Genomic DNA, 16,773 nt, shown 5'->3' with positions numbered 1-16,773 from the left:
GTTTTTTCTTTTTGAGTTGAAATGCTAAACTAAGTGAAAATAGTGGCATTCTAATTCAATGACACATACATAGATTAAAAGCATATATTTTGATTATCCATTTACATAAAAGTGAATTGAAAAACTGACCACAAATAGATTTTTTTCTGCTGTTTGATACAGTCACTCCTCAATCATTTCTGTAAAAATAACCACATTTCTTAGCTACTCTGTGAAATGGATTTACTTTAAGGTCCCCTAATGGATTTTGTATAAAGTTCAAACATTTGAGTATCTTGGAAAAGAAGTAAAACTGTGAAAGGCATCAGGATATTCTCTCAGTTCTGACACCCCTGAGCTTTTGAGGGTTTAAATACCAACATTTTTAAAGCACCACTGAGTTCACGACTAAAAGGTTTCAGTGAAATCTACACACCAAAACGTGCCTTAACCTTTACTTTAGGGTTCATTAATTAAATAGTTTAGGAGGAGTATTAAGTTATAATCTATTTGAACACCGCACTAACGATTCAGTGCTGACCTTCAGTACTGAACCTTGGACATTTGTCAAACTGTGTGTAGCAACATGACGTTTTACCTCTACGGGGAACCTTCTGCCATTTATGCTGTGCTCTGAGCCTGCTGATCCATTACTCTGGCCCCAGTGAAACTCCATCTTCTCAGCCTTAAAGCGCCCTGGCAGTCCAGCGCCTCTTACAAAGTAGTCATCCTTCAGCAGCACAGCAACTGGAGACAAAGAGGGATGGAGAAATTGAATCAAAGACAGATATTCAAGCACACTTAAAGAAAGGCAGACGAAAGAAAATTATACTGTCATATTGTGTTTAATTAGCAAAGAAGCTCATCCCAGGATAATGGTAGCTTATTTTTGTTTAAACATTTATTTTTCTGAAATAATTTTTGCATTTGTATTACAAACAGTGGATCTTTTAAGAGGAAAGAGGGAAAAAAAGCCACAATTTGGTATTGTAAGAGTTAGCCTAAACGTCTATATGCTTACGCAACTTGGTTTTTCAGCTTTCTCTATTACTTATTGTTTTCAGTTGAACTACAGGAAAAAGTTCAACATTAAAATATCAAGACAAAAATATATATATTTATCAGATTCTAGTTTTATAAGTCACAAAATGTGTGTTTTAACAGGGGTGAGTACTCTTTTCATAGGCACTGTTTTAAATATCCCATCGTTTAAGACCTATGTTGTTGATATTTGATAAAACAATTTATTTTCCTCCTCCTTTATATATATTTATATATATATTTATATATATATACTCATATATATATATAAAACCACAACATTCACGATTAATCTGCTTTTGTTCCCTGTGCCATTCATGGTATAAATGGCCTGTTGAATCTCAAATATTCTTGACTTTGTGTGAAGTGAGGACCCATGAGGGCACAAACCCTTGCAGAAATCCAGAAACCTGACATGATATGTGTCTTTAAGCCTGTGTGAAAAAAATCGTTAAATGCAACATTAGTGGCGTGCACCTCCACAAAGATGCTTGTGATGTGCTATTCAGAGAGCACTAACATGCTTCCCCCCAGTGTCCTTGAAATCCCTGGTTGACTGCGAGAAGTGCAGTGCACAGGTTCAGTCAAAGGCACCATCTCTCTAATTGTTGCACGACTTGTAAGGAAGACTCGATGGCATCCAGATGCCTTGTGATCTTTATCCACATGGTAGCTTTTTACAAGGCTGTAATGCAGCTGCTCTGCCTCTGCAGAATAGCAGGCATTTTCACATTTTCTCTCATCTAATATCATTAAGACTCACTGCCTGGTATAAGAACTTTTTCAGAGGATTCATTTTTTCTGTTTTATATATAATTACTTTTTTTTTAACTACATTTGGTCGAATTTTATGTTACTTCTGATTGTATTGACATTGTATTTATTACATCACTACATGCAGATAAATAAGACTTCAAAAATAGTATCCAACAAAGATCATAAGCAAACATACGGTTGACATCTATTAAATTATTCATTGTCATACAGATGACTGCTGGGTAATTATATCTGTGACTCCCAATGCGTGAAAACTTTCCAGGCTTGTAAAATAAAAAAAGAAACACTAATATAACAGGCATGGTTTATTAGATAAACATGGGCACGGGCTAACAAGATATATGATGCTAAAAAAAAGTTAGGATCTCTTGGTTTTCATAAAATTAGATTTAAAAAATCCACTCACAGCATGCCATCGCTGTTTACATCACAATTCAATATGAGAAGAGACATCAGCGGATGGGAATAGCCTGATCTCTGGACCCAACAGTAAGATAAATATGATTTTCATCTGAACTTGACTCGGAGCCCAGTGCAAGTGCTCCAGACAACACAGAGGACATACTGGAAATGTAGACAAGATGATGAAGATCAGAGATCAGGGAGGGGTGGAATGGAATGGGAAAGTCTATAATGCCTGAGCAAGACCCGCTTTTCAGTCCAAACAGATGATAGCGTTTAATATCCGGTATAAAACCCAGCTATAAACAGAAAACACATTGTGGCAAGCCTGGGGCTGGCTCTTTGAATGTTGACAGTTTCACGCTGGTTAGTGCAAAGACGCATGGAACTATTAAGTTCATGTCCAAATTGTCCATTTGTGATGCAATTGTAGCTCAATTTTGCTGTGTTTGAACTTGGAATGTTACGCTTTCCACGACTTAGATGACTGAGAACAGGGTTAGGTTAAAAAACAATGGGGGACCGTGACTGGGGGTTGCGTGGAAATCAGTGAGAGTTGGTCACGGTTTGCTGATGGGAGGGGGGTGGGGGTGGTACCTTATATAGCTCCCAAGCACACCACAAAGGGAATCATAGCAGTGATAATCCTGTTGAATTACACTGCTGAGAGTGTTTCCAAATGGGGTTCGACATAATAATAGACACGACATTCTGTTACAGTTTCCCATTACCACAAGCAGCACCTGCAAGCACTTTTACATTAGCACAATTTGACAAAGGTATCAAAAGAATGTGGAAAGACATGGCAAGAAAACAGACAAGAGTCCTTGAGAAGCCATATTTACTCCTTGTATTATGTAGAAAAGCTGTCATAACTTTAGTTTCCTCACTCCCTTCTGAAGAGAAACTGTGAAGGGAAAAAACAAGCATCATGTGGCACTAAAAAAAACAATGTTTCTGCAGCCTGGTAGAAGATTTTACTTACTAAAGCTAAAAAGGTGGAGAAAGTTCTGACAGAATTGGACAAACTTAAGAGTATGGTTCAAAATGGATCAATCAGTCAAATGGCCATAGGTCTGAATAGGTCAATTTTCTCTTAATCTGAATTGCTCTATTAAGTACAAGTGAAAAGGTGGGAAAAATCTGACTTTCTCCCACCAATTAATTAGATGCAATAAGACCTTTATAACCATTGTTGATATACAAATGTATTAACCAGCTGAAGGTATTGTGGTACACTTTTTTGATTCATTGGATTCAAACCAATCAAGGAACCTTAAGCTCAGTTTTTGTTTTTATGTGAGAGTTCTTGGCTACAATCTGAATTGATAAATCAGAGACATATTAGAATCAGGCAGGAAATTGGCCCAATCAGATATTTAATTTAAAAATGAAATAAGTGAGCATATTTTCACCACTGCATAATAGTAAATCGAGATCAGCACTTAAAAAAAAAACACACATCTCCTTTTCATCAACATAATGTCCTTGCTACTCTCCCTGAGGTTTCAAATCTCAGTCGCCTTGTAAAGAATATGTAAAAAATAAAAGACTATGAAAATCAAGCCAACTACCCAAATAGTTTAAAGGTAGGCAGGGGTTAAATGTATGGTCTCTAAAATGTCACCAAATACCACATTTAAAAAGTAGTTAATATTGTGATGATTATTGTTATTTGATGTATTGTACAGCTGTAGAAGAGATGCTTAAAAACTGAGAAATTGAAGCTCAAGAGTTTCTGATTTTTTTCCCCTGAATCTCAAATATTATAGTTTTTTGGGATCAATAAAGTCACAATAGCTGAGCAGCTTGAGAATTGATACTGATGGAAGAAAACTGAAAGCTCTTTATTTTTATATTGTGAGGAGGAAGGAAAAAGGATAAAAGACATCCTTGGAAATGAAAATAATGCTAATGCTAATATTGCTAACTGCACTAATTGTGCCCTTGGCTTATATACAATGTTAAAGATAGTTTAAAATGTCACTTTTGAAATTACAGCAGGATCTTTTGACTTCAACATGGAACTATTTATGACAGAATGCTACCTGCAAAGCTTCTGTATAGTTGCAATAAATTAATGAATAATTGAGTCATTTAACACATTTAACTATAAATCAAAACTAATATTTACTTAGAATGAAGAAAAAAATGAACCTTAAAGAGCTATTGTACCCGTCTTTGTTAAAGAAGATGGAATTACTGTTTGTAGTTTGTTCAGATACTTCTCTCGCATATTTGGTCTAATACATGACACTTTTATTGTTAGGAAATAATTCAACCAGGAACTACATGACATATCTTGAGCGATGATAACTGTGGCTATAGGAGTGAAGTCAAAATCCAATAAAATCAGAAATCAATAAGTGTTTGCATTATTCTAAACTGTATATCTATAAAATTATTAGTTGAGGAATTTATTCAAGACCTCAAAGCAAGTCATAGAGAATCATGTGACCTAATTACAATTACAATAATGCAGTGGGACTCCAGTTAGCACAGCCACTGAAAATTGATCAGTCTCACATTTAAAAGCTGAATTAAATACAGCTTTATTTCCGTGGTAATTTATCTGTCAGCTTGCTGTTTCTATTCAGTTTGTTATGTACCTTGTGTTTCAGCTCCCAGGGGATTGCAATGAGAATTTATTTCTACACTGCTTTCTAAATAGTAGAAAAGAAAACCTTTCCACCATTCAGATGCTGACTCAACTGAATACACAACAGTGGCAGCACAACTTTGTATACTTCTGCAATTTGAAAATGAAGGTAAAGTACGTGAAAGAACACAAGTTCAATCTCAGAGAAAACTGAGAAAAGAGCATTTATAATGTAAAATATATTAGTCCTAAAAAGCAGTGCATAGCTGTGAGTGAAAGGAAAGTGATCCAATTATTTCTGTCCTCCTTTTCCTTTAATCAGAAGGTGTGGCATTCATGTGTATTTGCCCCCCGTTTACTCAGATGCCCCAAAATATATATTTTTGTTAACAAACATCACACAGTCAGGAAATCAGCAAATAGAGTCCTCCTGCGTGTAATTTAATCTCAGGAAGATGCAGCTTTCCTATGAAAGCCTCAGAGGTTTAATAGAGAAGTTTGACAAATACCATCTTGAAAACCAAGGAACACGGGAGACAGATTTGGGAAAAATGTTTTGTAGAGGATTAAAATGGGGTTAGGGTGTAGATCATAAACTTTGAAAATATCAAGCATACTCAAGCAATCAAATAAAAATGGAAAGAATATGGTCCACTGCAAACTTACTAAGACATGGCAATCTACCTAGACTGAAGAGACAGAGAACAAAAAACATTTTAACCAACACACAATATGATATAGCTAGGAAAAGTAACACTGCAAATCCACATGACAATACATTCCTCATAACAAAGTAAGGTGGAGGCCAACAACTTCTCCACAATGAAGCATGGTGGTGGCAGCATCATGAGGTACGGGTGCTTTTCTTCAGCAAAAACAAGAAAGCTGGCAAGAGTTGATTGGAAAATGAAGGGAGCTAAACACAGAAATCCTAAAAGAAAGCAAGAGCTAAAATGGAGTGACTTAAATAAAATTAATGTTATAGCCCAGTAAACACCCCAGTTAATTATCTGATTCTTACTTGAACCAAGTAAGATTGAACGTAAGACTTGAAAAGCGCTATTCACAAATGCTCTTCATTCAGCAATACTGAGCTCAACTATTTTGCAAAAAGGGCTTTAAACACTAGTATTCTTGAAGAGACGTATCCTGAAAGCCCCAGAGCTATTATTGCAGTGAAAGTTGGTTCAACAAAGTATTGAATCAAGACATGAATACAAATTCACATCAGATTTTTACTTATAAACAGTTTTGAAAAACATGCATCACTTTCCCTCCATTCCACATTTATACAACACTTTGTGTTTAACAAAAAAACCCAACATAAAAACACATCCAAGTTTTTTGGCTGTAATGCAAATTTTTTTTTAAAAGCTCAAAGGGTTTGTGATACTTTTGCAAGGCACTGGAGATACATGATATATATATCATGTATATATGTATGTACTATGTACTATGTACTATATATATATATATATATATATATATATATATATATATATTATGAAAAGAATGTTAATGCATTTTTTTTTTTTTTTTTTTACAAATCATTGTGGTGAACAAAGTCCTCGACTGCAAATGAGCTTCTTCAAGACGTTCGCCTAACAGGAGCAAGCTGGGGTTCGGTGTTTTGCCCGTGGGCACTTCTACATGAGTTCAGTAGGAAATGTGGTCTGATATGATCTCTTTTTAATGTTCACACCAGTATTATGTATGTTTCAATGTTCTGTGTCTCTTGAAACAACATGACCAGGGCGTTTTATAATCCCTCTGCTGTCCTGACTGAGATCAGATGAATCTAGAAGCCTTTTTACCACGTCTACATTTGACATCATTAGCCAGATTATAATTGGTGCTCTGTCGGCTGATCCCTCACTTTACATGAGGATTTAGTCAGCCTGTGAATGAGGACGGCCCACTTTTAATCATCACACAAAGCAAACCAGGGGGGATTGAGTGTGTGAACAAGAAAACACAGATTGTCAGTAAACACATAGGATAACGGATAAGTTGTGAGGGAAAAAAATGAAAAGAATTTAAAGTAACTCAAACAGATTTACGGATTGGCAGAAGAAAATAGGTGTGATATTTTGATAAACAAAGAGAAGAGAAAAGAAGATTTGAAGAGAGAGGAACCTTGTGTGATGAGGGATGAGCTGAGCTCCTGTCGTGAGGCGAGAAAGAATCTGCCAGAAGTATTAACGTGCCAGCGCTACTTAAGCTAAAGGCCCACAGCATGAAGACGACGAAATGATGCAGGAGATTTTTCAGACTGAAAGCATTAGGTCAGGAAATAACTATCCATCACATTATCATAATTGTGCAACTCCTTTGCAATAGACCAAAAATCCCTGATTCTGCTGTTGTTGAAGCGGGGTAATCCTGCGTGCAACACAAGAAAAACTAGGGAATGGAGATGCTCGCTGGCCTTGGGAGTTTCATTAGGAATGCGGCCCTGGGTGTGTGTGAACCCTCAAACAGCAGAGGAGGAATTAGAAGCTAAGCCAAAAAGACCTTGAATCACAGCCTGTGAAAGATGGGGAGTGTGTGTGAAAGTAAATCCTTGATCAATGCAAATGTCTCTGGAGGCTTTCGAGTCCTGCTGAATTTGGTTTGAAGTTGCCTGAAATTTTACAGAGACGTGTTTTTGTTGAGGAACGCAGTCCGAATGGCAGCTAATCTGCTCGATCTCAAAGCAGGCCAAGGCACAAGGGAACGTCATGTAATCAATCGCAATGAACTTTTTAAGATCTGTTCACACAGCTCTTAATTACAAAGCTGACTTTTAAATAGTGTGAGTGATGGTAATGCCCCTTTTGTGACAGATTTGAACAACTCCATTCTGGCACACCCCCTAGAGGCTTTGGTGATCTGGGGTTAGGAAAACATAAGACTTTCAAACCACAGAAACCTTTTTAGCTCATGTAACTTTCAAAGCCTTTTCCCGTTTGTTCATAAGATCCTAGAGGGACTTTTTTTCATTATGGACTCTTACCTCAGAATGGAAGCTATCATAATGCAACTGTACGATGACTGGTCAAAACACCAGTGTCCTCATGTAAGAGTTTTGAGGGAGACAGCTAAAGGGCTAATTAGCTGATCTGGATGTGGCATCATCAGTTCCCATTTATTCTAATTTTCTGAGACACTGAATGTTGAATTTTTACAAGAAATAATGTCTTGGAAAAGCTCCCTATGTGTGATGATTACATAAGGATATATTTCACTTTCTGATATGACTTACAAAAAACATTACTTCTTTTAAGCAATATTCTCATTTTTTAAGTATGTACTAGAAAAAATTGATTGTAGGTTGGTTCAGAGTCGAGTCGAGAGTACACAAGGTTTTATATTGTGGCTTCAGTCAAGAATTGAATTGAATTTCTTCAAGTCTAAGACACAAACACATGTGCACAATGTTTTTCCTGAGCATATGGGTTACCAATAATACAGAAAACTTTGAAAACGCCAATGAAATGTCAGCAATGCAATAAAATAAAATAACAAAAACAGACCTTGACAAAAGAGCTGGGTTTATGTGTTTAAATTTAATGCTGAGGTTTTGTGATTTTTATCCAATTGATAAAATTGGAGATGAAGTAACGGATACCTGAAGGCCGTTACTTCATCTCAACATTCATATCTGTGGTATGAATGCAAGAAGAAGAAAAAATCTTTCAAAAATGTACCTTAAACCCTTGGAGGGCTCTTAGGAATGCCTGGTTTGAAAAAGTTATAACACAAAAGATTTCTACCAAAGAAAAATATGAAACTATGAACATTAATGACACATGCAATTTCAAGGTGATCGACTTTCATCTACATCTTTCTGTTTTGGCTTTAACTGGGATTGTGCACAGCCTTGTCTTGTTGCTGGGTTTCCTGACTCAAAACTTTACTGTTTTTTATCAGTCTTTCATCCTTCGGTTCTTAGCCTCAGCAGGCAACAGTTTTCTGAGAAAAAGCTGTAACATGCAACAGCACTCTGCAGGATTGTCCCCAAATGGGAAAGAGACACAGTTGGTGGCGGGCTGGTGAACATGACGGCTCCTGAGAGCAAGACATTTCCTTTAGGACATCAAAAACAAGTCAGGTCAAGTTATACATCAGCTTCAACCTCAGGCACCGCTACTGAGGAGGAGGAATCAATTTCCCAGGATGTACAGGGATGCTGAAGACGTGTAAGTACAGATAGAAAGCTAAGATTTTAAAATACAATCAGGAATACAGAACAGATAGAAACATATGAATTACGTCATCCTACTTTTTTTTAATGTATATCCTTTTAAAATAGATAGTCAAGAAACCCAGGAACATGAACTCACAATGCCATGACATCATATTGATGATATTGATAGGAAAAAGAAAACAGCATGAGGCAGGAAAATGCAGCAGGCTAAGTACAGCTGCATAAGACATCAGTGGTGTAAGATAAATGGGAGCCCATTAGTGCTGAGCTTACAGCACTACCTCAACCACAAACTGATGGCCAGAGTGCTTAGATACACTAATGTTTCACATTATCCTTAAAAACAAGAGATTTTCTGAGAACTCAGCTGATGATCAGAATCAGACAATTTTACACATGACCAGCTCTGGCTAGTGGTCACCTAGTTAGAAACTAAAAATCAGATTTCTTTATTTCTTTTTTTTTTTTTGTGAGCCCAGAGGACATCGTAGTGTTAACCAGCTTTTTCTAATAACAACAAATTAGAAAAAAAAAAAAGTATTTTCTACTATCATTTATGTAGAAAAAAATGGTTTCTACATACTGCTACTACTGCTAATACGTACTACTACTGTTAAGCCAATTTATTATTAATTTCTAAATGTTACAAAAAATTGGGGCTGTGCGACACTTAGTCTGAATAGTGACATAACATCAGTTACAATTAATTCATATGTTCTCAATTCTTTTCTTTCTTTTACATTATTGCAATTTCACCAACTCTTATTCTTAACTCGTAACTCTTAGAGTGTGCATAAAATGCAGTTAGACATCATACAAGTGGACAAATACATTAGGTAACTTGAAATATATCCAGCTAAACACTGCATAAAATGTGCAATAAATGATTGTTCATGATGGAAAATGATTCCATTTTCCATTTACTGCAGCTCCTTTATAGCTGCAATAAATGTATGAATCATTCTTGCCAACTTCTCAGGAAGAAAAGTAGACATTTGCTGTCTCAAATGTTGCAAGAAGTTGCTAGATAAAGTCACTGAGTAATTTTCATTTTTGGTCATGTGTGATTAGGGAAGTAAAAGAAAGAAATATTCTAAATATTTAGAACTACAAATACACTGTATGAAATCATTTAATAATGTCAATTTAGTAATGTAAATACTTTGCCTGAGCCCACAAAAATCTAATTTAACCAAAAGACACTTCATACACAGTGAAAGAGGTGAGTGACTGACTGAGGCAGGGATTTATTTGAGTGTGACAGCTTTTGGCGAGGAGGAGGGGCCTTGGTACATTAGGCAACATAATAAATTATTTTTCAAAATATTTACATTCTGTGTAAATCAGAGCAGGATCACTGGTAGCTTTGCACGTGTGAATTAATTGCTATGTAGAAACGAAATGGAGTGGGCCTTCTCTCTGCCCTGACAGCAGGCTGGGTTTGCTACATAACACAGCTGCCTTCAGATAAACCACCTGCAAGTTCTTCAGAAGTGGGAGGGGCTCAAGGCAGCACTAAATGCTTGCTGTAACTGCAGTAGGATTGGACGTTGTTGCCAAATTCTCAATTAACACCAAAAAAAGTTATTAAATTTGTCGCTTGCTTAAATGGATCTAAAACGTTACTAAAAAAAATCAATAAAATCGCTAAGTTGTCAACAGTGCACATAGCAGTAATTTTTTTTTCAAATAATTTAGACACAACTGTTATTTTTATTGGAACTTGACGGAACAAAAAGGAATATACTGTGCATTACATTTTCAGATGCACAAAAAAAGGTTTTTACCTTTCTTTGAATAACCCACTGTTAGGCGTAAAACAAAGAGTAAAGCAAAATAATGTGGAAAAACACTAAAAGTTGCCAATAACTGCAGAAGCATGGTGCAGTTGCTGCATGTCACTGTGGAAATATACAAACTCATATTCATGGAGAGACTTTTAAAACCAAAGAAAAAAAAATTCTTAGTAGTGGAAATTGTTTGTGCTGGAGGCAGAGTGGAATTTCAAAGTCCAATACCTGGCATATTTTTTTGGATTTTACAAAAATAAGATGATATTGAATTGAAATGCATAAAAATATTGAAAGTATTTAAATTTTTTTTATACCTTTATAATTCATCACCCTTATTCTAGGTAACGGAAATTTTACCGAACAACACAAAATATTTGCACAGAATCTTAATCACTGCCTGTAAAAAAAAAACAATCACCAGATGCTGGCACTGTGTGGAATGTGTTGTTTAAAACCATCAGATGAAAAGATCAATATTCAATCTGCTTACAGGGCAAGTTTACAATTTTATGGTCAAAATTGGTAGCCTCTTAATAAAACACAAAATGCAAGAACACCACACTGAATATTAATAAAATATGGTCGTAAAGCATTTTGCAGACAGTGTTTAATTACTAACTATTTAAATTAATTTTGGTTATATATAATTAATGTTCATTCAGACATTCTTTTTTGCCATTTTTGTTGTTTTCTCCTTTCTGTGTGTTGCTAAAAATTAAAATACTGAAATTTGAGGAATTTTGAAAATGATGACAGACTGGAACCGTGACCTTGAGACGATTTACATAAAGCTTTTATAATCTTTACAATGTTTCAAAAATAAATAACATCAAAACCACTTTTCCAGCAGTATGAAGGGGACAAAATCCTCCTTTACCCAGACTTCTAAATGTGACAAAATGTAGTGCATGATCATCATCATTTTAGGTGACAACAACTTTAAAAAATAGCCACTGTGCTGTAGAAAATACACCCCAGAAGCAGGCCACCTATATAACAAATTATTTCAGGGTAGTCGAGACCACAGATACGATCTGCTATAGATGTTTGGCGATACCAGAGTGGAGCAGTAATGTGACAGGAAATTAACCTGCAGAGACCGCATAGCATTCAGCTGATTCAGTTAGGCTATACATAATTTCAGGTCATGTAGTCTGGCTTCGCAAGTAAAATGGAATAAGAGAATTAGAAATGTCACAGTTATGGTTAAGGTGTCCTGCAACTGGAGCAATGGGATGGGTTGGCAGGTTGATTAACTCTTATTTTTGTAGACTGACCTTCATACAGTAATGGGTCACGTGTGTGTAGAAGTGCACTGCTGTATAATGAGTAGCCTACATCACGATCCACAATTCTCATGCAGATAGATAGTTGTAACATGAAAAGTGCTGTGAAAAACTATTTGCCTTCCTTACAGCAAAATGGCAAACAAAAGATAAAAAATTCACTCGTCTCTTCAGTCGAACTAAAAGTGAATCAATTTCAAAATACGGTGATGTGAATTTGTTGCATGTTAAGTTGACCTTTTCAAAAAGCTATTGCTCTGCATCATTTTGTAGTAATGCAACACCACTTTCCTGACTTTCACGGTACTTAGAGCCATTTAAATCTCCCTCTTGTAGTGCATGTTCCCAAGTCATCTTACTTCTGACTTTGTAAATAATCAGCCCGCTGCATTGCCGGGTTGTGTCAGTGGCCTTGGTTGTCATGGAGGCTAACAACTCTCATTATGATCAAACGCAAAGATGACACTGCTCTGAGAGAAACGGTGCCAAAAGCAGACAGATCAATTAGGGTCAGAGTTTTCAAACCAGTGGTCCACGGATTTGTTGAATTAAAGAAAAGAAAATGGGGCAGTGATTTGAAGTAGCCGCTAATTGAGTGAGATTCCAAATGTGTCCGTAAACAAGGTTTGCAAGCAGCATACAAAGAGAGGAAACAAGCAAAGGCCGAGGACAATGAATGCAATAATAAAGGGATAAAAACAACTCATAAGCCTCTTTCAGTCACACAAATCACATAGCAACTGAATGTGTCTGTATCTCACTAAATGAGCATAATTGTCCTTTTCTGCAACATGCTGTTACAGAAATTTGACTAGGTCTCAAGTAATAACATCTATTTTCAAAATAGTCAAATATGCTGCAGTCAAGTACCGTATTTTCTGGACTATAGAGCGCACTATACTATAAGCCGCAGCTACAAATTAAAAAAAAAAAAAAAAGAAAGAAGAAAAACAGGAAACGTACATATATAAGCCGCTGGTAACTCCGCCGCTCTCGGTTTTCCATAAGGACGCAGCAGAGGGCAGCAGAGGGCTGTGTCCTTAACAAACCTGCTGGATTTATTAAGGACGCAGCCCTCTGTTTCCAAAGCCGAACCATGCTTTCGTTCACGTCGAGTTTACGGTTCTATTTCCCTCCTGTACTTTCTTCATTTCCAATGATTCACTTCCTGCTAAAGAGCCCCCTGGCGGTTGAAGAAAAATCCACAGAAAAGCTGCACTGGGCTATAAACCGCATGGTTCAAAAGGTAGGAAAAAAATAGCGGCTGTAGTCAGGAAAATACGGTAGATATGGAAGAAAGTAAGATGAGGTCTAATGCACAAATGCATTAGAAGGAATGACCAATAAGCTTGAAGGTCATAGCAGTACCAATTCATACGTGGCTATCCAAAAATATGAGTCGTGCAAATAACAAGAACACAAGCGTTACATTTGTGATTGTGTATCATGAATATACCTCCTGTTTATTCGTCTGCTAAAAAATTGAGAGGAGCAGATTTGTAGGTAGGTAGGACTTATGGGACATCATAAAGAAAATCAGCTAAAGGGAGTCTAAAGTTAGCAAGTTACAGATCTTTCTTTGCAGTGATGGAGAGGTTCACAGACGTGACACTTTAACCCACATTTCACCTCAACATAAACTGTCTACTGAGTGTTATTTTGCACTTTCAAGTTATGTTAACATGTCATTAATTCATACCATCAGATTCACATTTTTATGTAGTTAATGTTCATCATTAAACCCTATAACTACTTATGCATATTTGAATAAACAGGAATGAAAATAAATTAATCATTATAAGCCTTCATTTTTATAGTTTTTGAGGAGTTATTTTGTGAAAGATGTTTTTATTTTAAATAAAGAATAAAATCTATTTGGCAATTTCTGGCAGCATTTGAAGATGAATGGGCAAAATTAAGGGTTAGTTTGTGCAAAGGCAGTGGTGAAGTAATAAATGTCAAAGTCACATACTTGTCAAATTTGTTTAACGAACAATAATTTAACAATGGTCATAAAAATTAACTACATTGTTTTAATATTTTTGCAGAGATGCCATCTTCATTTCAAAATAATAAAAAAACAACTTACTGGTTAAACTTAAATAATTTAAAACTTAAAATTGCGAGATATAACTTGAACATTTTTAACTTCATAAATGTTCTATTAGATGTAAATGTAGAAGTTAAAAGCACCGTAAGTGCAGTCTGTGGTTTAGTGATTTCATTGTTGGCATTATGAAGGAAAGGCCAACAACAATGTGTTGGCCTGTAAGCTTTCCTGGATCTGGACCCCTAAATGAACAAGGGTTTCCAGAATTATTTCTTTTTAACAGCTTCTTGATAAAATAAATTCAATTTAAAATAATTTATACTGTTGTTTATTTGCTCATAATCATTATTGATCATTAGAGATCCCCACCTGTCTTTCCAGTGTTTTTCATGGTGGTCTGGTTGGATGACTCTATGTTGAACTTGTCGAGCTCCAGCATCTGGTATTCGTCCAGCACCAGAGCTTGTTCATCTACAATATCCACAGGAGACTGGTCCTTTGCAGCACACTCTGGGTAAGAAGCTGCCCAGCCTCGAGGCCCATGGCTTCCTGCAGAATAAAAAGGAGACACAACATGATATAGACTATCCACAAGTTAGGCTAATGGAGACTAGTTACCTCTAAGAGAATCAACTCTAAAGATACAATTGCTGCTGCAGCCGTCTACAGGGCAATGAAGGCAACATGGTGAAGAAACAGTCAAATGGTACTTTATGTTAATTATGCTGAGATTACAAAGAAAACACATCAACTGAGTGTTGATAATCCTAGTCTAGATTACCCATATAAAGGAATATCTTTGTGACAACCCCTAAAACTAAGGTAGAAAATTAAAACCAAGTTAATGCACATTCCTTTAAGTTGCTTTAAAAATTAAATAAACATTAATCAATAACTTTTCTAACTTCATATTAATGGTTCATGGATGTTATATGCAGCTGAATAACTTCCTGTACAATCCCTATTCACTCTCTGCTCTTTTAATCCTCTATCCCCTACAGTGGCACTTCAACAAAGGAATAATCCACAACCGACAGGGGTCCCCTTGATCTCTTCCAGGCTACAATTGGCCAACGCAACAACAAAAGCTGAGGGATCAGGGGAACAAGAAGGCATGCGTGGATTTCAACTTTTCTGGGTTAACACAATATTCATGATCTCATTCCCTACAGATATAGGACAACTTTGCCATGAGCTCATAAAAGAGATATGAGAACTCCCAGTCACAAAAAAAGGGGGAATCAAGGATGGCTTTATGTCTTGCTATGTATAAACACCTTGCAGCTAAACAGACTGTGCGCGACTCCTTCAAAGAGACAATGTGATCCAGGATTATTTTGAAACATGCAGATTTTCACCACTTCAACCAGAGAACAGCACACACGGATGGGGAGTGAATGTATACACACATATCTCGTAAGGTTCTTTATAATTCAGTGAAATACTTACTAAGGAGATTAAGAAAATTAATCAAACACTGCCACCAGAAAATATTCGCACCTATTCATTTTTTCACCTTTTGCCACATTTTAGCGTTCTCCTAAAATATATTGGAGTATGTTTTTTTGTTAGTTTTTTTTTTCTCAAAGATATACTCTGCTGGACTCTGAAGAGCTGAATATAGGAGGCTTGTATTTCCTGCGGAGGATGAGAAGAGCACACCTGCCCCTGCCCATCCTCAAGACGTTTTACAGAAGCACCATAGAGAGCATTCTGACCAGCTGCCTCTCTGTGTGGTGTGGAGGCTGCAGCGCCTCCAACTGGAAGAACGTGAGGAGAGTGGTGCGGACAGCAGAGAGGATCATCGGGGCCCCCCTTCCCTCCATTCAGGACATTTCATCCCAGCGCTGCGTGTCCAGAGGCCGAAACATCATCAGTGACCCCTCACACGCCCACCATGGACTGTCCTCCCTGCTGCCCTCTGGAAAGAGGTTTTGCAGCGTCCAGTGCAGGTCCACCAGGTTCCGAAACAGCTTTTTCCCACTTGCCATCAGACTGCTGAACTCTTAACTGGACTGCACTCAAAAACTGGTCTCCACTTTATACCTTGCACATATACATAGCTAAGTAACTTCCATTTTACTGTCAGTCCTGCACTTTATATTTTATATTCATATTTTATACTGTATTTTATTTTATTCTGGAGTAACCTCACAACATTGGAACCTCAAAACACTGTCCTGAGCCGTATGCAACAAAATTTCGTTCTGTATACAACCTGTGCATGCAAAATGACGATAAAGTCAGTCTAAGTCTAAGTCTAAGTATAACTTCTTGATTTAACAATTCACTGCGTTAACCTACGTACTTCAACAAGAAGAGGATGAGTTTCACGAAGGAAATCATGTGATGTCATGGGAAGTTAAAAATCCTACAAGTAGGCAAAAGATGTTCTCTCAACGCTGCATCAAGAGAGGATCTCCTCTTGGACCCGTCATTCATGTGGATGAGGTCAACGACAAAGGGTGCCGCCTGCCTTTCTTCTTTCATTTATGCTTTTTGTTTCAAAGGCCTTTTCCAGCTCTGGTGGCCTTTATTTGACAATTATCAGACAGGAAAGTAGGTTGTGAGAGAGGGGAAAGACATGCAGCAAAGGTCAATAGGCCGGGACTCGGTTCTGTTGCAGACCAAGACCTCCGAACATGGGTCACATGCTT

At 36.8% G+C, this 16,773-nt stretch overlaps 1 protein-coding gene across 2 annotated transcripts in view; it reads right to left on the bottom strand.

Annotated features, from left to right (window-relative positions):
* The window catches only part of ca16b (carbonic anhydrase XVI b), a 155,103-nt gene that overhangs the window by 57,545 nt on the left and 80,785 nt on the right, over positions 1-16,773 (bottom strand). For both annotated transcript variants that reach the window (XR_003593595.1, XM_028002757.1), the window contains exons 3-4: positions 14,486-14,665; positions 578-726 (exon numbers count right to left, since the gene is read on the bottom strand). Coding sequence is in view for 1 of the 2 variants with exons in the window: in XM_028002757.1 (XP_027858558.1) it covers positions 578-726; positions 14,486-14,665 (329 nt within the window). In the remaining variant the exon portion in view is untranslated. The remainder of the gene's footprint in view (positions 1-577; positions 727-14,485; positions 14,666-16,773) is intronic.

Source organism: Xiphophorus couchianus, chromosome 20 (assembly GCF_001444195.1).
Source record: "Xiphophorus couchianus chromosome 20, X_couchianus-1.0, whole genome shotgun sequence".
Lineage (NCBI taxonomy): Eukaryota > Metazoa > Chordata > Actinopteri > Cyprinodontiformes > Poeciliidae > Xiphophorus > Xiphophorus couchianus.
Note: the sequence above shows the minus strand (reverse complement) of the source record. Positions and strands in the feature narration are given on the sequence as shown.